This window comes from Parus major, chromosome 15, assembly GCF_001522545.3.
Source record: "Parus major isolate Abel chromosome 15, Parus_major1.1, whole genome shotgun sequence".
In the NCBI taxonomy this organism is placed as follows: domain Eukaryota; kingdom Metazoa; phylum Chordata; class Aves; order Passeriformes; family Paridae; genus Parus; species Parus major.
Window position 1 is genome coordinate 7,649,954 of NC_031784.1, and position 26,749 is coordinate 7,676,702.

General features: G+C 37.9%; 1 protein-coding gene across 5 annotated transcripts in view; it reads right to left on the minus strand.

The window, feature by feature from the left end:
• Positions 1-1,460: 1,460 nt before the first annotated feature.
• LOC107211752 (septin-2) overlaps positions 1,461-26,749 on the minus strand; it is a 34,805-nt gene continuing 9,516 nt past the window's right edge. For 4 of the 5 annotated variants that reach the window (XM_015644168.2, XM_015644171.3, XM_015644170.3 and 1 more), the window contains exons 6-13: positions 23,394-23,528; positions 22,799-22,916; positions 18,115-18,216; positions 17,153-17,298; positions 16,062-16,145; positions 15,122-15,179; positions 8,808-8,901; positions 1,461-2,262 (exon numbers count right to left, since the gene is read on the minus strand). In XM_015644168.2, the coding sequence (XP_015499654.1) occupies positions 8,833-8,901; positions 15,122-15,179; positions 16,062-16,145; positions 17,153-17,298; positions 18,115-18,216; positions 22,799-22,916; positions 23,394-23,528 (712 nt within the window). In that variant the 3' untranslated portion in view covers positions 1,461-2,262; positions 8,808-8,832. The remainder of the gene's footprint in view (positions 2,263-8,807; positions 8,902-15,121; positions 15,180-16,061; positions 16,146-17,152; positions 17,299-18,114; positions 18,217-22,798; positions 22,917-23,393; positions 23,529-26,749) is intronic. The other variant, XM_015644172.2, reaches the window with a different exon arrangement.

The window sequence follows — 26,749 nt, forward strand, 5'->3', positions numbered from 1 at the left end:
GCCAGTGTCCTCTATCCAGAGAGCTCCACACTACAAAGATTTGGCTTAACAACTATATATTCCCCCAGTAAGCTGTTAAGTATTTTAACAAAACCAAGTTCAAATGTAACTGAAAACTAACATCAGTCAACATCAAAGAAGTGGTAGAAAGTATAAAAAAAATAAGACTACATTGAAAGGAAAATACTCACATATGGAATCAGCAGCTCTACAAGCCCTTCTTGGGCAATTATTAAAATAGATCTCAAATTTTGGAACAGAACGCTCCATCTGGAATCCACAAACCCAAAGAAAAGTACAGACTATCAAACGGTACTCAGTATCCCCAAGTAAAAGTCTTTTCACTGAGGCTTCCCACACAAGAACAGTGACAGTGACTTTAGGTGCCTTGCGTTAAAGAGAGAGAAAAAACTCCTCTGTTTTTAATAAAACTCAAGACTAGATGCTTTGGATAGTTTGCTTCCCCATTGTTCTAGCTGGCTTTGAAAGGCAAAGCTTTCATGCCACCTTTGCTCAGACAGCTAATCTAGCTGGTAACTAACGTCTCCAACTGAAGTCTGGGTTTCTCAGGAGGGGTGTGGCTGTCCTGACTTTCACAAGCACAAACGGACAGCACATGATTAAGAGGGTTGCAAAATATGATGCAAAATCCTGGAAGAAAAACAACAAGAAAGGTGCAAATAACAGCAAACAAATGATGAGAAAAAGTTTGCCATTAAATCTCTCACCTTGGATCCCTGGACAGAAAGGTTAAATTCGAATCTTCATAAAAATAGTAGGTAATTTGTATGAATGCAAATCCATCACTCCATTTCTTCTTTCAACTTTGTTATAGCAGCCACTGAAGCAACAATGTAATGTCCATTTTATGCAGTTCAACTCCAAGAAAGTCAAATATGCATCTCTGTGATGCCAATCATTTGTGAATCCTACCCTGGTTAAACACCCATTGCTAGACAGCAAAATTAGGGGTAATCATTACATGAAAGACACCCCAATTTGTACAGAAGACAAAGTGTCTCAATCCCATATTTGGAAGGTAACTTGTGCATATATGAAACACACAAGACTACAAAAGCATGCAGAAGAGAGCTGTAACTCAGCAATGACATAAAGGAAATAACAACATTCATGAACTTATAAAGTAAGGTGTGTGATCAGATTTTCCAGGATATTCACCCACCTAAAGACATCAGTAGGTGCCTAATTAACTTTGGAAAAAAAGCAGATGTGATGCTTCACTACCTAACTTATAGGTAAACCCTTTTAAAGTTGTTTTGAAATGAAATCAAAGCAGTTCGCAGGTAGACAAATTTTAGAAAACACTTTCATACCCCATGGCAAACATCACAATTCCTTTGAATATGCACCTTGCACAACACCATTACAACAGTTCACACATTACTTGAAAATGCAAAATAAAATAAAACAAAAAAAAAACCACCCCAAAAAGAAAATCAGTGTTTTTCACATTCATACAATTTATTACAAAACTGCAATGAAAAGTAGTGCTATGGTATATATAAAAAATCAGTACATGCCATCGCTCAGCTGACAGATAGAAATGCCTGTAACAAATTTTTGCCATCAATAGTTGAGACCTGAAGCCAAACCTCCAGAGGCATCCACACAAGTTGTTGGTGTGTGGAGTTTTTATGGTGTGTTAAGGCACGGCGATTTAGAAAAGTCAGCTTTTTCCAATCACTGGTGAATCATCGGCATTTTGTACATTTTCTCATACATCACACAAATACAAATCACCAGAGATGAAGCTTCAAAAGCAACAAAAGCACAGAGAAAGTTCTGAAAAACTGATACAATACATAATAACCTAAAATGGCAGGTGAAAGTTATAATACTGTGCAAACACACATACATTTACCGTAAACAGGCCACAAAGTCTTAGTATTAACCACAAAACCATTCAGAACAACCTAGCAGATAAATGATTAATTCCTTAAATCCACCACAATGGCTAGTCCAAACAGTGTACTCTTGGCAGTGTCTGAATAAAAAGGTATAGGTAGGATAATAAAACCACATTGGTAAGTATGAAGACAGTGTTACCAAAAGAATCAAAAAAGATACACTATAAGTTGAATAACATTGAGTATATAAAACAAGCAGTTTTACAACACGATCTTCGGACTTTGTGTTTGTTTTAACGCAGGTCTTGGTCTGTGGCATCCAGCTTTTGCATTTGAACGTTACCACTCAGGCAAAGAAAAGAGAGCACCCATCCACTTAGAGAACCGTACGCTGCTGGGAACAAAAGTGGAAAACAGAGCATTAGAAAGGACAAACTCTTGGCACTGTCAGAGCCCCTCCAAGCAAAGCAGCATAATCCAGGGAATAGGGAGTTTCAGTTCCTGCAGCACAGGGACCTGCATTCCAACTAGATCAGCTAAGCAGGTCCCAAATATTTATCACAAATGTCTAATAAGAGCTTATAAATGAGAATGTATTTTTAGCTACATAGTTTCTTAGGCACACATACCCCCCTCAGTGTGCAGGAACACAAGGGGAGCACTACAGCTCCTCTCAACAGTCCTGCACACAGCACATCGACCTTGGCCTATTCTGTGAAGCATTATTGCTGCTGAGGGAAACAAACTACTCAGCTAAACAGGGCCAGCAGTAGGCAGCAAGCTCAACACCATGCACCAACAGTGCTAAGGTAAAGCAGGGAAGCAGACTTTTTTCAAGCATTCATACAGCAGTGTTCCCATGGCTGAAAAAAAACCAAAGGAAATACTGGTCTGTAATTTCAAAAATAACTATCAGTTTTGGATATTTCTACAGTTACTTGCCAATCAAAAAGGCTGCTGCAAAGAAAGCAGAATTCTGGCTCTCCCTGAAAGTTGGATCCTGCTTAAGAAGTTGTGTCAGATTTGGAACTCGGGGGAAACACCTCCAATTCTCCAGTCCCAAAACCAAAAACTCACTCCTTACAGAAAAGGTTAGCTTAATCTATGTGCTCATCTGGATGGAAAAAATAGAACTATCCTAGAAAACACTGTAACATTCATCCAGACTACAGTGGGGATAAGGAGCAATGTGCTTTGCTCTTTGCTATTCTCATTGTGGGAGTTCTGTTCAATACACAATTCCATCTCATTTTAAGGAGCCCATCACTTCTAATAACTTTAAAAAGCAAGCCAGCAATAAGGCTTTAAAGCCAGAGTTCCTAAAATGCAAAGTAAATTCAGTATTCAAAGTCAACCTGCTGTGCTACACCCCTACTTCGAGTTTGAAAGAGAAACTTGGTTTCTGCAGCTGCCTGCCCTACTCTAATCTGTTACAGAAGATACTCAAGGAGAAACTGTAACTCATGCTTCAGACTCACAAAAAGACTGGAATTTCCAATAAACATGAAGGCTTGGGTTCTAAGCACAGCTGTGCATTGATGCTAGCAGCATTAGCTACACCATACCCACATTTTATAAGCTCACAGAACACACTTGGGCAAAGTATGTGTACTTTTAATATGGATTCAGTTCACTGCTCTTTCTTCCTCATCTCCTTGTAAGGCAGTATTTTGTGATACAATTACATTGATACTATTCTTGCCAAGTTTGACCTCCAGCTTTACTAGACCAACCTTACAGTCTCTCATGCTCATTTCACCAACACACAGAGCTAACAAATACCTCCTTCTGCAAGGGGAGTTCATACCATCCTTGAACAAAGAGGATGTTTCTCCAGTGTGCCATTAAAACAGAACTCTCTCAGTAAGTAGCATAACTAGCAAGTACTACATACACCTGCACCCTGATCCTGTGGTCACATAGCTCAGAATCCTACATTTGTGAAGATTCTGAACACCTTGTAAAGGAAATGGGTTTGTCTGGCCCTCAGCTCTTCCAAGAACACCACTACAACAAAGGGTGACCTGACACCTGTGTTCATTTCTGAACTCCAAATCAGAGAAATTTACTTGATAAGCAGCTACATTTTCTCACTCACCTCGTTTTTCTTGAAATAGCACCCATTTTATGACTACAGCCCTTTGAGTGTCCCATAGTCAGCAAGAACTTTGTGAAATGGCATCTTTCCAAAAGGCAGAGGAGTACTGGTTGACACCAATGTTCTGCTATAGGTTTTGAGTCATTTTGTCACCGCACCCCAAACATTCTGGTTTTCTGGTGTTTCAGTCACCCTCTGTTGACTTCACTGCTTCAAGTTTGTTTCCTTTCCTTCACTACTGTGTAGCGAGACCATACTTCCCCACAGCAAACATCATCAGCCGAGCTCACAGTAAGTCACAGAACTGGCCTTTGAACTGATTACCAATGCTCATCAATTAAATATGTTAATGGGGTAATAACCACAGAGTCACATCTCCATACCAGGATCCAAGCTTCAAAACTATCAGAAATGTTCCCCTATTTCTTTAGGAAAAAGTGGCCCTGACGCATTTTCAGATTCCCCATGTTACCATACAATTTCCAACAGAAATCTGTTCTCTAAAGGTGAAAAAACTTTTCCCAGCCCATCAATGCAGTGTTTACTGAACAACTCCACAGTCAGAAGAGCTGAGGAGAGCTGGACACTGACAGCACTCTCCTGGTCTAGTTTCCAGTTTTCTCTAGTGGAGAAACATCCACTGGCAGTGCCAGGCAGTTGTTCCAAATACTACAAATTTGCCCAAGCTTCACATTCTCTAGGCTCTCAATTTCAGCTGCCAAAAAACTACAACATCATCTCTACTTCCTCAAATGACATTTCTCATCAGATCAATTCAGCATTCAGCAGCATCGTTTTAGAAGGCTGGTTGCTATGACAGTGCTTTGTGTTGTTCTGTTAAATGATGTCAATCCATTGGCAGAAAGAAGGAGCTGTTTGGTGTCTTTAGCAGTGTTCTTATCAAGAACCAAATCAGTGTTAATGTGCTCAGGAGGCTTTAAAATACTTGTGGAAATCACAAGCTATACTAGAATTTTCAACATCCTACAGATATTTTAAGTGTAAGATGCTTGGGTTTCTTTTTTGTCTGAACACATTTCCCTAACTATAACTACATTTCCAGATGGCTGTATTAGCGTTCCACAGCCTGGCTTCTGTTACTGATTTGTCCCAGTATGATCTTGAAACTGGCTGAACACAGACAAACCAGATTTGTAGGAATAACAAAAGGAAAACAGATTGCAAAGAGATACACTTGGAGAAACAGAGAATGAAAGGGAAGAAACATCCACCAATAACCATTTCACTTGGTAAAATTATTCTTGCTTTTCATAATAATTGCTCATCTAAGATGAAGTTCAGAAACTAGTAAATGTGCTACTGGAGTTACCGCAGGCTTGTTTCAAATGCATTTGATATTTGAGCACCCAAATAAAAATAAACCTGTTTTAGGTTTTGCTACCTTATTTCACCCTTCCATTTTTCTCCTCAATCCTTCATGTGACTTGTCAAATATAAGAACTAATAGGCTCCTACACTTTATAGCAAAGTCTTGTGTTTTACAAGAAAAAAAATCTGAGAAAGATTAGTAAGGTATCAAAAGTCAGGGTAAAAAATTTGTTACTTCTTATTCTGAGAATATTCTGGTGTCTAGCTGTGCTCTCATTGCCTGCTCCACCTGTACTAATTGCACACAGAAGCTATTAAATGTTTAGAGGAAAGAGACAAAAGTGTAGGTCAACACACCTTTGTCAGGGCTGCACTAAAAAGACCTTAATCACAAAATCTGTTTTCACAGGCTTTTGTCAGAAACTGCAATTGGAAACAGGAATGACCAGTGTGGCAAACCATCTTCCTTTCCTACCTCTAACACAGTCTCCACCAGCACTCATCTTCATTCATTCCCTTTCAGGATTCTACTTCTCCACTGCAAGAAATCTGTCTGAACTCTTTGGAAACTCTGAATGTATTCCCTGCATCTAATCTTTGCTTTTGTCACTCCCTTTATTCTTCTCTTACTCCAGCCTTGAAAGTAAAGGAAACTGCTTGAAGTGAATTCTCCCTTTGCTCTTTCCATAAAACCTTTAAAGATGGCCCTATTCAAAAGGGATCAGGAAAACCAGATTTTCCAGTCATCCCATCTGTGTAGCACTTTCTGGTAACACAGATTTGTCAGTCTTTTTGGCAAGGATTTGAGTTTAGCACTTTTTAATCATTATGCAATGCTCCTCCTAGAATTCAAAGCATTCAACAATCTCCTCCCCACCCCAAAATACATCTGAAATCAGAAGTGGATATTTTAGACATTTGGATATTAACACATTTCATTACCGTACTGTTTATTCTCCAGCTCTTACCTATGAAGGTCTTCATACCACACCACACCCCACTTTTCCTAAAATACCTGAAAACATCTGTATATCTGTGCTTTATGTAGGGGAAAATGTTTTAAGTGACTTTTGAAGAAAACACAAAAATTAGGTACATATCCAAAACAAAAAGAGTGAAAATATTATTTTTTACATAAATTCTCTGTTTACAAAGTCACATATTTTTCTCAGCACAAAGTAAAGGTGCAAAAAAGAATGGGAGGAGAGACTGCTTTCAGTAGCACAGGTGATCCTTTAAAGTTCTTGTAAAACTAGAACCTGAGAGATGTTCAAGATAAACTGTTTTAGAACAAAAGGATTAATACGAACTACATTTAAATTTGTTGGCAGTTTGGTTCTGTTAACCACTGTTACAAATTTCCTGGTTTCTCTAGAAATAGTGATTTCAATCAAATACAGCAAATAAATCTGATGGGAATGGTGGAAGTTGAAGTCATCATTCCTCCTAAGCTGCAAAGTCAGTTAACATCATGAGAAAAACTTCCCTAAGGCTAAGCTCTGGATGAGGATTCCCTTCCACATGCTGCCAGGATCATACAGCAACGCCCTGGTTTAGGACTGCATCTGCAGTTCTGACTGCATACTGGCCAACAAATTACACTAAAAATCAATCTCTCACTCTCTCTCTCTCAAGGGTAACAAAACCAGAAGTTCAAAAGTCTTTCCTGAAAGCAATCTGTCAAACAGATTCCACAGCAGCTGCAGAAATGTAGCTTAGCAAATTCCAAAGAAACAGCAGGACCTCCATATATGAGGATCTCATTCAAATCCTTCTCAGAATTATCCATACTCAGTATTTCAGTCCAATTAATTTGACCTCAAGATTTAGTTCAAATCACAACAAGATCATGGGAACAGTTAAATCTGCAAAGTCTCCTGCTTAACATAGAGTGGTCCAAGCTGCACTCAGATTAGCAGTGTGAGGTATCTACAGAAGAACATTTCCCTTGGACAAACATGAGCATGCTCAGAATTCTGTTTACTTATGTAGCCATGGCTGCAAATTCAGCCTGGGACAAACCATGCTCCAGTTCCTTTTTATAAAGGCCATATCCAGTATTGCCAGAAGCTGTGAAGCACAGGGGACCTGGGGCCATTTCTGGCTAACCATTAGTGGGAATACTACATCCCATCAGCCCTCAGATGCTGATTTCACAGCAAAGCCAGCATCTAGGAACTGAGGAAAGAACTCTGAATAGATATTTGTACCCCTTGCAATCCTCTGCTCTGCTAACAACTGTGGACAAGGGTAGATTTATGGTGTTTTTTTCTTATTGAGTATCAGTTTGAAGGTGTCATGTGATTAAACATGATTTCTAACTCCTACAAAGAACTGAGCTCCTTAGCAAAAAACAGTAACAGTCATTTACACTAAAAAAGCTTTCCTACACCAAATAACCATTTCCACAAGTGGTAAGAACTTGGCCACATGACAACAAAGTCACAGTGAAAACTTGTAACCTTCAATTCTGACTATAGTATTTAACAATATTGAACAGGCTGCAAAATGACCAGCTCCTGGCCAGGGAATGAGAGCTTTCTGTCAGACACTGCTATCACATACACCGTGTGGTCAGCCACAAAATTATCCTCAGTGTTTAGATTTCCAACTCTAGGAAAACATATCTTAGTATGGAAGTTGGAAGACACGATGTGAAGACTCCTCTATATGCAACAGTTGAAACTGTGACAGTAAGAAACCTGAGACTGAATTACTTATTTGCCCTAAAGTACTTCCCTCAAAGATAACAGTGCACATATCAGTAAAACCATCAACTTCTGCTCAAGTGAGAATCCAGTGAATAAGTTTATTTCTTAATTATTTTTTTCTTCTTTTTATGTAAACAGGAAGACTGAAGGTTCAAATAAAGGCAACAGAAAATCTTCTTATTTTAGGCTTGGAATGTTGGCAGCTGACACAAGGTCATAAGGGATAATATAATCCATTTTATTCAAGCTTTACATTCCACAAGACCAACAATCACAACTAGAGTATTAAACTGAAGTATTAAGCAACAAGACTTCTCATATCCTTCCATTTTTTGTTCTTGCATTTAGAAGTAAAATTCTACCAGAAGAAAGAATGAGTATGTGCTACAGGAATTTTTTTTCTACACTCACTCTGGTCTCCCCTAATACATCATACATATCATCAAGGGAGCCTGATATCATCAAGGTACACCTGACCAAAATTCTGTCTGTCTCTTTGAGAAAACTGTTAAAAACTCAGCAGCCTACATACCCCAAAACATTCTAACTTTTGTTTATATATCAAATTAATTTACTGAGCAGCTTGTGCTAACAGAAGCAAAGCCTGATGATCCAAAAGTAAGGCACTAAAGAGAAGGACAGCTGGAAGGTAACACTGGCATTTATCTTTTCTAGTCTTCTCATGACACCACTTTTTTTTCCCCACCAAGTACAGTAAAAGCGAGCACAAAGTGCAAAATTAACAATAATCATTGCTAAAATCTTATGTAATAGGTGAAAACAAGTCAAAAAAAGCAATACCTGATTCATCCAGATGTTAAGCACCTTAGTCATCACCAGGTTTCATTCTCATCTGGGCTTGCATCTGGGCAATCATCTCCTGCATGCGGCGCAGCTGGAACAGAAAGACACCCAAGTGTTTACAACAATTTCATGAGAAGTCCAAAAATCCAGGAAACCTTAAAACTTTTTTTCCCATGGTAGAACACAGATCTCTTCACAAACTGGAAATGTTCAATAATTCACATAACCGAATACTTTGGTTTTTTCCATCTCATATTCTTCAGTTCAGTACATCTAACTTTCACAAAAGATTTGTAAGAATACTTAGAATGAAAATTAAGCAATAAAATCCAAAACTTTTGAAGCCAGCTATGCTTGCAGACCTGTGAATAAACATTTAACCCATAATGAGGAAAGCATATCCTTTAGGTGTGCACAGAGCTACACCTGAGTGAGCTGAAGCAGCTTTGTTCTGATCCAGGTGCTCAAAGCATTTAATCATGTAGGAACACTCATCCTGTGACTATCAGAGAACTCAGCAAATTTTTAGCAGCAGTAACAGCCAAATATGAAAACAAGATTTAAAAACTATTTTAAAGGAGAAATCGAAATATGTTTATGAAATTTGGAAAGCTAGACTAAACATATTAAGCACCAATATTTTTTACATCTAAACAATTACTTTTCCTGGAAATAACTGTTTTCTTAAGGCATTTTCTTGTAACACTTAAAAGTTAGTTTCCATCCCATAAAAGGCCACTTATATAATGCCTTGTTGCTGATTGTTTTTTCAAAAAAAAATAATATTAATTGGAAAAAACGTTCCTAAGACAGAAGAAAGAACACTAAAACGAATTTTCAAAGTATATATGCAAATACATCTGATTTGCTTTACAAATGATTGGGTACTTCCTTCCAAATGCAGGTGGGGAAGCTCCACATACAGAACTACAAGAGTCCCATTCTACAAAGTGGGAAGGAAATGGGCTGCTATTTCCATGCACATTGTATAACCTATGAGTCCACTTCAAACCAGAGATCATGTAAAAAACTGAGGCTTGTATAGCAAGTTCTCCTTTTTTTTTTAATTATGTAGAGAACTGCTTTCATTTATTTTCAGGGGGGAAAACACTCTGTCTAAACACACTATTTTCATCCAGTCAACCACATTAACTATTGTGATACTCATTACTCCACCAGGTTTAATACAAAAGAACCTGAGACAAATGCTTGAATACATGCACGTGGTGTTGAGCTGTTGTTTTGTTTTAAAAAACCCAGCAAACTGAAAGAAACATCACAGAACAAGAAAAACTAACTGCAGGTGCCTACACCACTTTTTCCTTGCCTGCTCTCAAATACAGATTTAGGAATAAGTAAGAAACAGAAGATTAACTAAAGAGGAAAAAAGATTGCAGCACAGCCAGCAGTACCAGAGCTTGCCTAAAACTTGCTGGTTTATGTTCTCACCCTCTTGTTGCAGCAGCACAGGGCTCAGGAGAGGCTAATTCAGGTTCCTGTGACTGCTGCAGAGATGCCCTCTGACAAAAGGAGATTCACACAGGAACAGCATGACATACAGCTAAGTCTGTGAGGATTATTATAAACCCATCTACATCTTTCTGCTAAGTACTTAAAGCAAAAAGCTTCTGATCAAGAAGATAGCATAACATTGCAGGAAGGAGGTAAAAAAAAAGCAGAAAGTTCCCAAAATGAGCACTGCATTCATTTAATGATACAAGAAAAAAGAAAAGCTTCAAAGATCAACTTGTGAAAATGTAAGACACCTGGTCTTTTGAACTGCCTCTCTGCAGATTCACCATCAGAATAAAACTAGCTTTTTGGAAGCTCTCCTACTTGAGCTTTCCCAAGAGCACTCCAAGCTGAGCCATGAAGCATTCCCAAAATAGAAACCATTCAGTAATCACAGGGGGAGATACTGCTGCACACATATTATGGTGATTGCTCAAATGGAGAATTCTGCTAATAGCCAACATCATATTTTAAGACTTAAATACAGCACTGAGAATTGCATTTTCTTAACTTTAATTGATAAAAATATGTCCATAACACAAAATAAATCAGATGCTGCATATGACACAAGGTAGTACAAAAGCCAGAAAACCTACTCATCTCTAAAGTTAAGATTGTAAAAGAATTTCCTTTTCCATTCTCATGTGGTGTTTTTGAGACCTACTGGTGAAGTCTCAGTCTGTTCCACTGGGCAAGGAATGGCAAGTTTCTAAAGCTATTTTAGAATAATTCAGTAGAAAAACTTTCAGGCATAAGGCCTGTGAAAAAAACAAGGCACACTGTTGTAAAATGAAAAAAAGAGAATCAAGCTGTATTGTGCTCAAGTGATAACTATGCCAGTCTCTTCAACAATTCCTCTTTGAGTAGAGGATGGGACAGAAGAGCTATTCCTCCACTTTACACTACAAACCAAAACCAGCTCATGTTCACCTTACTGGACCTACTGAATAGACAGAAAAAACCTCTGCTCTTAATAAAGGAAAATGTAAAAGAATCACACCAAAGACTGAAATTGATGTCATGTTAACATCTGCATTCCCTTTGCTGTTGGGTACTGCGAGCATCAAGGGCAGAAAATGACTTTGATCTTGCTCAGCAGTGAGTCCTCTCACTTGTAAGAGCAGCGTTGATATATTTGTGTTCATCCCCTGAAGAACGGATGCTACAACATGACAGCATAGGGCCCATGCACATCATGAAAAGGAAGCTAGGAAACAATGTTTGGAAATCTGTTAAAACAAATAATTGCTGTGAATTCTCAGATAATAAAAGGCAAAAGAATAAATGTAACTTTGGTATAAATGCCCCTTAGTTTACTTATGTCAGGTCTACAATTTAGTTCAAACAGTCATGAAACTACTGCAGCAAACCAGAAAGGAAACAAACATTTAAATGAGAGCTAAGGTTACAGAGTTAAAAGTGAACCATACATCTTGTTAATAGCTTCCACGCCCTTAACAGAAACCACAGATTCACAGCTCTGAAAAATACCTACAGGATTTTATCACAATACCAACAGACACTATTCCTGTTTAAACAACATAAACAGCTTCTCAGTGAGCAACATGGAGGTATCACAGGAGGAGAAATATTAAGAAACAAATAGCATTTACTTCCCACTGATATGTTTCCCCTTGACCAAGTCTGATTATTTCTGCCCATGCCTTTACATCAGACAGGCATGAGTGATCCACAGGCTGCAAGAATAGGGGAAGATGGAAAACTGCAGACAGTGAATTTTCTAGTGAATGTCCCTGTAAAAGTTCTTTTGATTAAAAATACTTCAAATACCAAAGAACACAAGTAATTTTGTTAACTGATGAAAAATATTTCTGATAATTTGGAAATGGGGCTACTATTAAAATAAATGTCTTCCACAGGACATGTTGACAAAGAGCAGAAGTCACTCTGGCCACAGCCATTGCAGTACATTGCAGGTCTTCATCAGCAGTCATGCTGTCTCTTCCCATAAAAATTTGCCCCTTTTCTTTCAAGACAATGCATTCCCAAACCTCAGCAGCAGCAGGCAGCTACCTGCACACTTCACTCCCATCCTTACTCCCCCCACAGGGCCACTGCTGGCCCCCAGCCTGGCAGCCCCACTGCTCTTCCCCCTCCTGACCCCCACACAGTCCAGGGCTCTTAATCTCATCTGCCAAAGGGTTACACACATTCAGAAAGTGGAAGGACAGAGAAAACAATTTCAACATTGTGTTCATTCTGCTATATACAGCCCAGTGCTGACCAACTCCACTGAAAACAGAAGCATGGAGAGATTTGCCCAAAGTCTCAGCATAGCTCACTAGAGAAACCCAGAGGTGTTTATTCCTTGCTGTTTCAATGTAATCACAATCCTAACACTTTTCTAGAAGTACTACCTCTCAAAACCTTTAAAAGTTTTTATTAACAAGACGTTTTCACAGCAGGAAAAATATGGCACAAAACTACAAACTTTAAGTTTGTGTCCACTTACACTACAATATCAAAATAATCTGTTCTGCATCATATTTACAGTAAGGAACAAGAATATCTTTATGCCTATTTTCATTTTCCAGCTCTAAAAAACAGGTCATCATTTGCAAATGAGCAGAAGCACAACCAGACTAAGCAATAAATCCAAAATGACAGATTAGCAATTTCAAATTGGCTGAACTGGGGACCACGTCCTTTGGCATAATAAAAGACCATTTAGCAAAAGTGATGCCTTGATAAAGATGATCCTGGCACTAGTTCAAGCATTCATTCCTTCCAAGGTTATATAAACCTCACAAAACTGTAAATAGAACATCAAGCACCGTTACTGATGGGAATGCAGAACAGGAGGGGAAATGGATATTTGTTTTCTCTGTGAAGGCCATGGAATGCAAGCCCATTTCCTTTGTGTCTTTCCTCCACAGATTTTTCCCAGTCTGAACCTTAGGGATGATTTGGAGATGAAGGGACTTCATACCAGCTTATCTACAGAAGATTCAGCAAAGCCTCTTGATCTCTTTGGAACAATAGAATGCAGAAGTTAAAAATGTATTTGTTTTTTCAAGTTCTAACCTAATCCTCTGCAACTTCAGCAGCAATTATTCAGAGATGATTAGCCCCAGAGGAAACTTTCAAAGACTGTCCCCCGAGAAGTTAAAAATTTCATCTCTTTAGCAATGTTATATAAAAGACACATTGCATATTTATATACTGGGCTATTTTGACCACTCTGTGCCAATGCATAAATATAAAAAAATATATTAAATAATAATAATAATAATAATATATATATATATATATATATATAGTGCCTGTCGTATCAAAAGTTCCAGGGAAAATATTTATAGAAAACTTCTTTCAGACATAAGTCATAAAACAAACAGTTCTACAAGGATATCCAAGATTCTACTGAACTACTAGGCATGTACAATTTATATAGTTCAAATAACATGAGAAACAGTTATGACTTAAATAATTTAAGTCTACTTGTCTGCCTGGAATTATTAAGGAAAAACAAAAAACGTTTTTAAAAAATGCTCTTGACTTTTCCAAAGCATTCAGTATTGCTGGCTATCAGCTGATGGGCTCCTGCTGCTTTGCACATACCCCAGTAAATGGAAGGCAGCTAATTTGTGTACAGAACACTTGCAGAAGTTCCACTCTTGTATGTGCACAGCCATCAAGTGTGCTTATTCTGCTGAAATGCAATTACATAGTGATAAATATATAGTTCTCTCAATCTCCAGTAATTCATATTATTAACTGGTAATTATGGTGATAATCAGCTGCTTCTGCATTTCCTTTTAGGAAAGTTTTTTGCTATTTATATCAACATGCCAGGGCTAGCCAATAGCTAACCAGGGTTAGCTATTTTTAAATATGGATGCTATAAGGGAAAAAGGAAATGCATAGACCGAAGTAAATTTCAAAAATTTCCATGTATGGGAGTCAATCTTCCACCTCAGAAATACACAGAAGTGCTTTTAGTTTGTTCTTTTTTTTAATTCCAAATCACTGCACATGTGAAATGATCTTTCATGCTTTCCTGCAGTTATGGACGTGGATCCAAGCTGAACTGGATAAAAGAAGGATAAAGAGAAAAAAAAACCCACTATCTTACAACTGGCAGCAAGTCTTCAGTTTTCACACAAGTAGTATAAGCACTGGCAGTGTACTGCTAGAATTTAAATACCAGGCTAAAAATTCCTGAATCTTTACAACTTCAACATAAAAATACTAAATTAAAAGGCCTAGCAATAACTTGGAACCAGAGTGAGAAATCAGAGTTTGAAAACACCACATCATAAACTGACAAGCGCAATAAAAATATTAAGATTTAAGTCAAGGTTAAGATGAAAAAATACATGTATTAATTAAATTACAGGATTTTTAAGACTCAGCCTATTTCTACTCCATAGCCACAAGACATAAGAATAAATGTACTGGTAATGTGCTTGCAGTAAGAACATGCACATCTGAAATGACATGAGACTGGCAGTCTATCCCACCACAGCACATAGCCTGGGTAGCTGACAAACATAAATTGATTTCAGTACTTAAAATTGCAAATATCCTTATGGAAAATTAGCACCCAAACAAGAAGTGATAAATATTTTGCCCACAACCAAGAGTGCACACACTACCTCCTATCCACAATGCAAGTGACTATAAATAAAACACTGTAAGAGCAACTAGTATGGTCAGGTTAGGTCTGTCATTTTCCACAACTCCCATCCTACCTGCCACAGGCAGTAGCTGATGCAGAAGACTGAAATTGGAACATAGCATGTTATATTAAAGAATAAGTTTTAGAAAGTTCCTCTTACCTCAGCCTCTTTCTGCTGGAGGATTCTATCCTTGTCTACCACTTCCTCTTCAACAGGCCTATTGAAGAAAAGAGTACATTAACAGCATAAAATACAGAAGGAAAAATCTCGAAGAACAGATTCAAGACTCATACTCCAATTAATATAACATCATCAAAGTCTACATTCTTCCATACAGGGGAAATTAGGACATTTTTAAAATCATGCTTCCCTTTTGTAAAAGACAATCTTTACCTCACAGACTCCTGCCATTCACTCTCCATTTCTTAAAATTTGATTTCTTTTCTGCCATATGGATTTTTTACTTTAATGAAGACATTTCCTTCACGATCTATCCATGGTACAAAAATCAACCACTAAAAAGGTAAGTAGGCTATTTCCTTTCTTCTTTAACATCAAAATGCTTTGCTGAATACTTCAAGCTATCTGCTATCCAAAAAGATGCAGCAAAGGTAGATGTGGATTTTTTGCATTAAGTTGCCAAGGACTTGCCAAGAATTAAAAAAGAGATAATAAACTCTATAAAAACACACAAATAATCAGAAGAGATTGATTGGTCTAAACTTCTCTCTTTAGCAACATATGAAGCAGCAAGAGAGGCAATACTTCCCTAAGCAGATAAACTGGAGCCTAATTAAATTTGCCCGCTAGTGTTCATTTTCTTCAAGCAGACATCATTGCATAAAATCTATCTTGCTTGCAGGCACCTTCTTCCTGCACATTCCAATCAAAAGCCTAGAGAAGAGGGAATTGAAGCTGTTTATAAGCACAGCACTTTGCTACATATTCCTCTTCAAGAAGCACATTTCATACAAATTTCAGAATTCCAGACTGAAATCTCATCAGAAATAATTGTTTACAGGTGGGATGAGGAGGAAGAGGAAGTCCTCTGTCAGTGGGCAGTGAGGAGCAGCAGAGCCCAGGGGCAGCACACACTTACTTGCCAGTGCGTTTTAGCCTCTCGGAACGGAAGTTCTCATAGTGCAAGTCTTGGGTCACCTCCTGCAGGTCCTGCATGTGCGTCCTACAACATGTAAAGGGCTATTGAACACTGTCATTCTCAGGAAAAAACACCCTTTTATGTCCTGTTTCTGTTTTATCTAATGGATGTATTTACCAGAAAAGTAAATCCTCACAGACCAAGCCAGCCAGAACTCTGCTTTCAAATTCACTGATCTTTAATTAATTCCTAAGTGTCCTACCAATATTATTCAAAGACCCAAAATATGCTGTCCTTCTCTTGGTCATTAATTATTTCAGATGAGTTGTTTATACCAGTTTTTGCAGTATTAAGAACCTTGCAAAGACAGTTGTTCAGAAAGATACTTGAATTCCAAAAGTATTCCAAAAGTATTTTATTACTCTAAAGTGCTTTGAATATAATTTGTAACTGGGAACTAGGTGGAGCTGCTTGGTTCACGCAACAGCTGACATTGCTTAACAATTTCCAATTGCCAAGAAAAAAAAGGAAAATCTGCTTACTCCCAATGCCCAGCAGAGGGCAATCCCTACCCAGTGCAGACTGAATTTGGAATGACAACGGAATTCATTTCCAACAATAGCAAAACATCGTTTTTTAAAAAAATCGCTTAAAACCATTTACGCAGGCAGAATATCCGTATTGGCTAAAATCATAACGGGGTGGGGTATCATATTTAACAAAGGATTTCCATACTGCCAAGAAAATTGCACTTTGCTTTTGGAATATTCTTCACTTTGAAGAGTATTTTAAAAGCCTCCCTGCCCCACCAACTGCACTACAACAAAACTTCAGTGGGTATGTACAGCCATCAGATCAGTTCACATAAGGCATAAAACCATCACATATATCTGGCAACATAAAATATAGAAAATACTGTCTGAATTCAGAAATCAGAGGGTACAGCAGCAAAATAAGCTGCAGGGGACTAAAATGTAACTGCGTTGCCATCAGGGCTAGTTTTAAATTAAGGAATTAATGTTGCTATAGGTTTTAAGTCATTGTGGCAGTTACATCACCACAGGAGATGGGATCATTTTACCATTACTCACACCAGCATTGTGCGCAGCTTGAGGAAATCATTGTGCTCTGGATTTTCAACTTCAACAACTCCCCAGGGATACAGGCGGCCTCTGATTTTTTTCCCCTTCACCTCAATAAGTTGATTGGATCCAATAACAGCGAAGGGAATGCTAGCCTAGTTGAGACAGAAAAAACAAGTTACTATTGTGATTTTTGGCTGGTTAGATTTTGTATTTTGCTTTTGTCTTTCTTTTAAAGAAAGCACAAAGATTCAAGTAACAGGCAAGAGAGGGGGGGAAAGAAATGTTGACAAACACTCTCTACTAAAACCCTCTCACATCAGAAAACCAACAAATCCCATTCTAAGCTATGCAACCTCTCCTTATGAGCACCTGTAGCTTTGTTCAGATCAATTTGTTTGAACAGAGGCCCAGAAGGAAATGCCGCTTCGCTTTAGGAACACTTGACTGTTGTTCAAGTACAGTTTGGGCATAATGTGTCATCTGACATAACATCATGCATGGAGAACAGCCAACAGAAACATACTTCAGATGCAGAGTGAAGTAGCTAGAAAGAGAATTTCAGACACATTCTTCAAACACCTTTGCAAGCACAAAGAGGAAATTACTTCAGTAAAACCTTGATTATCTGCTTTAACACGAGGCAAGTTGTTAATTAGTACAGCAACTATAACACACACAATTTCTTTCCTTGCTCACATGTTAAAACGTTTGAGTCAGAGAACAGACTGCATATAATAGTTCATTGTGAACAGTGGTTTACACTTAAAAGAAAAAAGAAGAGAAAGTCATGACACACTACACTTGGAATTCTGATGAAGCAGAGACTGGAATAAAAGGGATTATAATTCAGAATCAACATACAAAGGAAACTGAAATTTTTGACCACGTAGAAGGAATAAAATACCTTTAGGCATGTTGTAGATTGAAGAACTACAGCAGCAAAATGATAAACTAGGAGTGAAACTTGCCTTTAAAACTCTAGTTTGCTCTTTAAACTCCTCATCTTCATCAGAATCTGCATCAGGGAGCTGATAAATCCTAATGCCATGTTCAGAAATCTCATCCAGAACCTGAAAGTTTGCAAAAAATAAAGAATAATACTCTTACTTCATTGAACAGGCATTCAGTTAAAAATATATGAAATTGATTAACTAATATATTACAAATATTCACCTGACTCAGTGTCCAAACTGCAAAATAACACAGGCTTGAAGATTTTTTCAAAAGGCACAAAAGATATATGTATTTTTGGAAAACAAAGCAAGTAAATCATTAAAAAATGCAAGAAGATTTATGAAGCAAATACAGAAGCAAAGTGAGGTTAATACAAAAAGAGAGTAAAAGTAACAAGAAGGAATTCATTAGTTGCAGAATCAAAACCATTCACCCCATGTCTAATTATGTTTTTGTGCATTTGATATGTTCAAAAATGTAGAAGATGCCTATTGCCTCTTGAATAAAAAAAGATAAAAGTTCATTATCTACTTAAACTGGAGAAAGTAATTTAGAAATGACTAAGAAAAAGACCCTGTTCTTAAACAGTTTTCTTTGGCATTAATATCTGAGGTTAACATAAAAAATACAGTATCTCTATTCCTGGGCACATTCTTTTCCTAATGAAATCACTGCAGGGGTGAGCAGCCAGCATAAATGCACGCCTCTGCCAGTTTCAAAAGGTGGCACAAGTCAATTCCTTTCTCAAAACCAAAGAGAATGTTTCTGCTGCCACACTACTGAATATACTTAAGTCAGCTGTTGTCACTGCATCAAATGCACTGACAGAAGTCACTTTCAGTAAAGGAAGTGTGATGGTAAAAGGAGAGAGAGCATGAAGAATGATGAGATTCCACAATGACTCTTTCCAAAGGGATCTTGGACGTTTCAGCAGAAAAGGGGAACTGTGCAAACTTCCTAGAGCAGCAACTGTAACCCCACCAAGAGCACTGAACCACACAGCTGCCCTGCTGAATGAACTCTCAGCATAGACAAAGTTTGGGCAAGTTCAGGAAGAGCATTAAAAGTGGTAAAAATAATCAGAAGAGACTATGTAAAGACTTGTGATGCCATTACTGTGTATACAACTGGAGATTAACTTTGTAGCAGCAAACCAGCAGACCTCAACTAGAGAGGTCTTAATGAGCCCTCTCTGAGTATTGCTGGGTTCCTCCATCGTCTGTCATGACAGCAACCAACAGCTACAGTATAAATGAAAATTGTCCAACCAGAACTTGGTTACTAAACAGGTGTTTAAAAGAAAACAATTCTCCAGACCATTAGCAAAGGAAAGCCCATGTATGAGCCACAGCTGTTCCCTGACAATGTTTTCCTGCCAGGTATAAAAACATCCCCCGCACTCACACACGCGCGCACTGAGTAAAGTGCTACGAGCCCCCACCTACACAGAGAGCAGTATTTTATAGAGAGAAAAGAAATTTGGGTGTGTTGCCAATAAGCAGTTGTGGCATTCACGTAATGACCTTTAAATCACTGGATGCTGTTGCTGTTTTTCCAAGTGAAAGAGATCTGAACTGTCACCAAATGACAATAAAAGATGCACAGCTGGGATGGGTGGGGCAGCACTGCAGTTCCATGCCTTTAAGTAGTTGCATAAGACAAGAAAGCACATTTAACCTGGCTGAGATCTCTGAGATAAAATGCAAGTGGAACAATAACGGGAAAGCCGACAGCAAGGGGTGCTAGAATAATATATTACAGCTGTTAAACCTAGTGCTTTCCTGAAAGGAAAAAAGAATTGCAATAAAAACAAACCGTATTTTATGCTCCTAACAATGAAACAGCATTTTGCTTCTTCAAATCTGAATTTTATTGGCCTCAGAGGATTCTGTGTTCCTAAAGATTAGCCTTCCCATGGGAAATAAAAAAAAAAGTCAAAATATTAGTTCCCCTCGCATGAAGTCATTCTTTTGAGCATGTTTCCTTAGCAGCCTCGCATGGCACAGCTTGTGAAACTGTCGTGCATTTCTTCCCACTCAAGAGTTTTAAAAAATAACTTTGAATTCCAGAAAGCCCAAACAGGAATTACTCCAAGCTGGGTTTCCTTTGCAAGCACCACAAGCTAATCTTGCTGCTTAGTCCATAGCGGCAAAACAAAAACATTTTACTTCAGATTGACGGCCAAATGGCAGAAACATCTAAAAAAAGTAAGACTTCAAGCTGCGTCAGCAAAGCAGGACTTTGATTCCTATTCTTGATTAGAGACTGTGTTGGCCAAGATGCTTTGAGTTAGAACAATATACAGTAGCTTTGATTTTCAAAGCTTTGGAAGCACATTATACATTTGACTTAATATAAACTCAGTTTGCAGAGTGACCTTTGCCAGCAGTATAAAAATAATGAAAACTTGTTTACCTGCTCCCTAACCACTCCCTCAGACTACAGATGCCCTTCATCTTCTTGTACTTAGCCAGTGCATAAATGTGGTGTCCATATGTCTAAGTCCAGACTGGTTTAAAGATTAGTTAGTTAAAAGTTAAATTCCCCGTGAATTCTATTTTAAAATAATTCATGTTCCACTTAAATGCCTTCTTCAAATCCCTCAAAATCATTCTGCTCCCAAATGCTGAACCAAAAAATAAGCAACTATGAACACTGTGCCTGAAGTACACTGCTGAAAGAGTGAATACAGGGGGTTTTATAAAAAGTAGTGGCTCCACAAACTATGTGAGATTAAAATCTTTCACAAAGTCAGCAGAGTAACAGAAAAGGAAAAGCAATAAAACCTGCACAATCAGCCATATTTTTGTTTTAGCATTTCCCTATGAGTTCTTTCAGTTTTAATGCAGTGCACCAGCCATTACTTTATAGTATTTGTTATAATACAAAATTAAAAACTCAGAATTCCTGGACAGAATTTCTCCCAGCAAGATGTAAAGGTCCTTCTTGTCTCAATGAATGAACTTCTAAAAATTTCCTCCCTCCTTTCAGCTGGTTCACCAGCAAGCTGCTCATTTCTGTACAAGTATCTCCTCCCCTCCTCAGTGGATGTTTGCCTGCATTGCAGACAAGGTTTATACAGTCACAACTGTCCCCACTTTTAATTTTCTCAGCTGTGAAGGATTCATTCCTTTTCTTGGACAAGTTTTCTTACATCACTGAGCTTTATAAAACACAGCAGCAATGCCAGAAGTACCTCACCTTGTCAAATTGTAGTTCTTTACACACCCACACAAACCATGGCTGCATCTGCTACTGTGGCACTGGTTCAGTCAAAAAAGTTCCAAACAAATCCTCTGAATCTAGGTGAAGTTCAGCTAATGTGCTGCTTTGCAAGCATGATTTTATCTATACTATTTTCCCAGTTAAATAAAACTGCAGTCCCTCCTAAAGAAAACAGAAGAATACTCCCAACACAAACCCCCTTGGAATAAAGATCCAATAAACATTCTAAAGACCTAAAGGAAGTCACAGGGTGACAATCAAAACAATTATTATGCCCTGCATGAAAATGTAATATTAAAGATATCCTACCATAAAAAGGTTTACTCTGGTGTAAAATATAGACTGCAATTTAGAAGTCAAAATTATCTCTACATTATTAAGTCATTAAATTTGTAAAAATTCATAGGCTTTGTAGGGTTCAAACCAGGTAGACTTTACAAATTATTGTATTGGTTTTGAGTCAATTGAACCTGAAAAGCTTGTGATCTCAATAAATTTTACTGGGCCACCTCTAAGCACACATAATATAAACACACCACCTACCCATTCCTTTAACAAGGTGCATTAAGTCATTCTCAATCAAAGAGAATAAACCAGAACAGATTTAATATTTACATTCATTGCTCAGATGATGAGATAAAATGGAAATTCAATTTAAGGTTAAAGACTTGTACAACCACAAATATTGACATAATTCTATTTAATTCACTACAATGTCATATCTGGCAAAAGCTGGGCTGTCTTGGAAAGGTTTGCCGATAAACAAAATTTCAAGATACCAAATAAACCTTGCAAAGCAAAGAATGATTTTAGAACCACTGTCTGGAAAGATAGATGGTCTCCACTGCAGCCCTGAGTATGTCCTAGTGTTTCAGATGAACAGAAAACCCTGCAGAAAAAATCTTCACACAATGACATGCATTTTCCTATAACAACAGAGCCACAAGAGCATCCTGCTCATATATTAACCCAACTGTCCTGTCTCTGTATTAATGTTTTAGTTTGTACCATGGGTGCACTTATTTAAATAGTTTCCAACCACATTTTGCTACAAACCACACAGCAGAGCACACAACCCTTCTGGATGAAACTAAAGATATGCCCTCAGAACACACATAATGCACTCCCAGCACGAAGGGGCACTCAAGGCCACAGCTCTCAGAGAATCAGTCTGAAACATCTCCACTTCTCCTTTCAGGACTGTCTGAACCCTTGTTACAAGCTGTGTTGCTTAAAACCTGCCCTGCTGGGTGCACTGCTTTGCAAAGATACATGGAGCCAAGAACAGCCACATTCTCAGCAAGTGTAACTGGGAAAGCACATCAGACCTCAGTGAAGATTTCCCACTTCACACTTTCGGAAGATTAAGTCCTTGGCCAATATCATTCACCTCTCTTCAGTTTGAAGTTACTTTATATTTGGCTTTAATATTGTATGGGTTGCTCTGTTCTCATGATCAAGTGTTAGACCTACTCTTCTCTTCAGCCTCTCCCTCTCCTTCAGCGTCAGGGTGTCAGCCTTGGCAATCACAGGGACAATGTTGACTTTTCCATGAAGAGCCTTCATGAACTCTACATCTAATGGCTTCAGTCTGCCAACAAGCAGGGAAAAAAAAAAAGATTTAAAATAGGCATGGGGTCTTGTGTTGTTTGTTTTATAACAGATCAAATGTATTAAAAACGATTTATTTCAAATGTCCACATAAAAAAATATTTTCATAATAAATTAAGCCATTAAGCTTAATGCCCTTGCTTATCAACTTGGTTGTGCAAAGTTGAAATTGTAATTAAAATTGTCACTATACAATGAAGAGGATATTAAAAACATTTATGTTGCTGGGTGATGAACAATGCAGTAGTGACTGCCTTGAGACAATATTAAATGCCAAAGGGGACAAAGTAAAGGAGAGCACTAATCTCCAAAGACTGTTTTAATTGCACTGGCTAATGGACAGGTTGGTAACTCAATTAACATTACTGCTAAGTTACCAGTTCAAGTAATGAATAGATTTATAAACTGTTATGAAGGTACAACACCTTAAAATACCAAAGCTCAAGCTTTTTCTTACCCATGCCCAAAAGGAGAGATGAAGTAGAAGCAGCAGTGGACTCTGTTGTCTATGATGTGGCGCCTGTTCAGACCACTCTCATCATGCAGGTATCGCTCAAACTGGTTGTCAATGTAGTGAATAATTGTTTTGAAGCTGTGGTATGGGAGGGGGAGAGAAAGAGAGGCATCTTACATCAGCTTTAAATAGCAAGGAAAGAATCATAAAAAGATAAGAACAGAAGGAGAAACACACTTTTATTAAAAACACTACTGTTACAAAAAATTCAACTTCCTAGCATTTTATCTAGTACTGAGGAAAAATATTTTGATAATGCAAAAGGGTGTTATCATAACAACCACCAAGTGTCAACTTATGCCTGGAGCCAGTTTCAAGTGTTACTCTGTTCACTGGATAAAAAGTTCAAGAGCAAGCTCAGAAAAAACCACTCTGTGCTGAGACAACACAGGAACAGAAGACTGAGGATTTTCTGCCTTTTTTTCTGGGGGTAGGGGCTGTAGATTTGTTTCTAAACCAGTTGACAAATGACATATCCCGGATATCCTCTTGATTTACAATCCTGACCCTAGAGCCAGGTTTCTATAGTTACCTATGAAAATTCTGGTATTCTAGTCTGTTTGAATTAAGTACAAATACATTTGCAAGTCATGCACTCAAGCATCACATGATTTATTAAGCTATTTTTGTTACCTTACAGAATTCTTTTCTGTCAGCAAAGAAAAATAATTCCTTAGTTCAAGGCAACTTAAAACATTTCCTACAAAGAAGTAAATGAGCACAAAATCTGATCACATAGATTAATCAGACACAGAGAGCAGTGATTAGAGAGAAAACACAATGCATAACTAAGAAGATCATTTTAAGCTATTCCAGAGCATGCAGACATCTGCAAACACTGTTAATATAAAAGGACACTTTATATTGGGTACTGCAGGGAAGGGAAATGAACAGCTGATGTAGATAAGGTTAGGCAGATGATTGTCTATCATGAACATGTCTTAAACTACTTGAGAAAAAATGAAACAGAAAGCTTAACTTGAGAAACAGGAACATCCATACTTCTGTTGCTGAGATAGCACAAACTTGATGAGAGACATTTATGGAGGAAACAGAGCAGATAACAGACAAACAAATTAATAATCTGGAAAATGAACACAGAATACTGGCAAACACTGCAATAGGCAGCAATGTTTGACCCAGGGCTGCATAGCTGCAAAGGAGATAACAAAAGAAAGTAACAAGAATGATGGAAGAGATCCTGGAGGGAATTTGATTCTCTTTTGGCTTTTAGATTGAGAAGGAATAAATCCACAGTAGAATATATATACACATGTTTACATCACTGCAAGATTTGGCTGTTCTTAGTCATATTACAGAATATACAGAACAAAGCAAAAGATGGAATTTATTGGGTTTTGACCTTAGTGCTACTCATTAGGAAACAGCAACTTAATACCTAAACATGCTGAGACACATCAATATGGTTTTTGTTCCTGTTAATCTTCACTACTTCTCTTAGCTGGTAAAAGGCCACAAGACTAAAGACATACAAATACTAGGACAGAAACCAAACACTAACAATAGGAAAGAACTATCACACATTTCTCTGGCAATGTGATTAGTTTACGTGCAGTTTTCTAGGTCTAACAGCTATAATTTTTCCATAGAAATATGGTGTTGGTGTCCTGTACCTCCTGACTTCCGGGAAACACCTGGCTTATACCACAGTGCTGTCATTGCTTAGGAGATAGCACATCCTGTATTGTAACAGCAAACAACGCAAACACTGCATTTAAGCCCACTGGGAGAAAATGAACAATATTACCAAGCTGCCAAAACCCACAAAATATAACCTTAGTCAGTTAAAAAAAACTAAACAAGAAGAATTTAGTAGCAGCCAAAGAGCAGAGAGCAGCTATCAAAGAATGACCTGTGACACCACAAGCAAGATGAAATAAAGAGTGTGATCAGCAATACCTAACAAGTTCACCTGTAGTCTGGTTTTGTCAACCACTTTTTTGAGGACAGATATCAAAGCAAATCTAAGCATCAAGCATTTTTTTTCCTCTCCTGATTAGATCCCCTATCTCCTCATGAAAGATATTATTTTAAGGACATGCTTCTCTCTTGATCCCAATGTACTTACACATTGAAAGATGCTGAATGCATCAAACCTCCCACCATAAGGAATTTTGCTGTTCTCCAAACACACCCCTAAACTGATGCCATGAGCAATCCTAGGTGTGGGTCTGATTCTAAAGTACATAACTCCAGCCAGCACTAAAGCTTCGCACAGAATCTTAAAAAAAATCACCACAGTTAACCGTGGTTCACTTCCACCTTTCTTATCATCTTGTTTCAAGTACAGCAGCATCCAGAAAACAAGAATTACTCTGCTTCAGAAAATGTGTTGTACTAAATCTGTAACAAATCATTTCCCAGTCCAACACCATTGTTTTTCAAACCCAGTGGACCTCCTGGGCACACTCCTAGTAGCACGAAATCCTCATCAGGATTTTTCTTTGACACAAAATACATAAAAATCTACCTCAGCTCCCATCCATGAAAGTCAAACTCTAAAATTTAGCCCTTTCATCAATGCACAGTGACTAAAAGCCACTAGGAACCTACTCAGAAGAACAATATTTGAAACACTCCCAGTGATTGCTGTCTCCTAGAGACATTGTGTCAGTTTGATTTACCTGTGTTCAAAATTAGCCTTAGTAAAATTTGTCACCTCAAAATAGTCTGCACAAATTGCAGCCTTCCTAAAAAAAAGAGCTTTATAAAACTTGGATTATGATCAGCACTATCTACCAGTGAACCACAACTGCAGCAAATGCTGCTGGAACATAAACATAAGTTCAAGAACATGAACTTGCTCCTTCCTCTGAACTACCAAGGAAGGAAGGTGGTTGCAATGGGTTTGTCTTCACTACAGTTCAAAACAAAGGGTCTGTCCATCCAAGTCCCTGAGACATCCTGTAAAGATTAACATACTTTGTCAAAATGACACTTGCCATGGCTGAAAGGCTTTTCAAGTGACATAAGCAGACTGAAGAGATATCATTAACTGCATCTTTTTATTATGTAGGATGTAAGTGCTATTTCCTCCTGTAGCATATTTGATGTTCCAGATTCATCACAGAAAATTACATATAAATTGTTCTAGTCGGGTCTGAATCACCGCAGAATGATTCTATTCAGAAAACCTCCAAAAGAAAGGGGAAAATCGAAACACGTAGGTCTCTAAGAAACATCTGAGCAGAATAAACAAAGGGCATTAGAACACAATCAACAGGAAGAGCTCTCTATAACACAATGCACAGGCTGCAGAGCTCTCAGCTCCAGCGGAA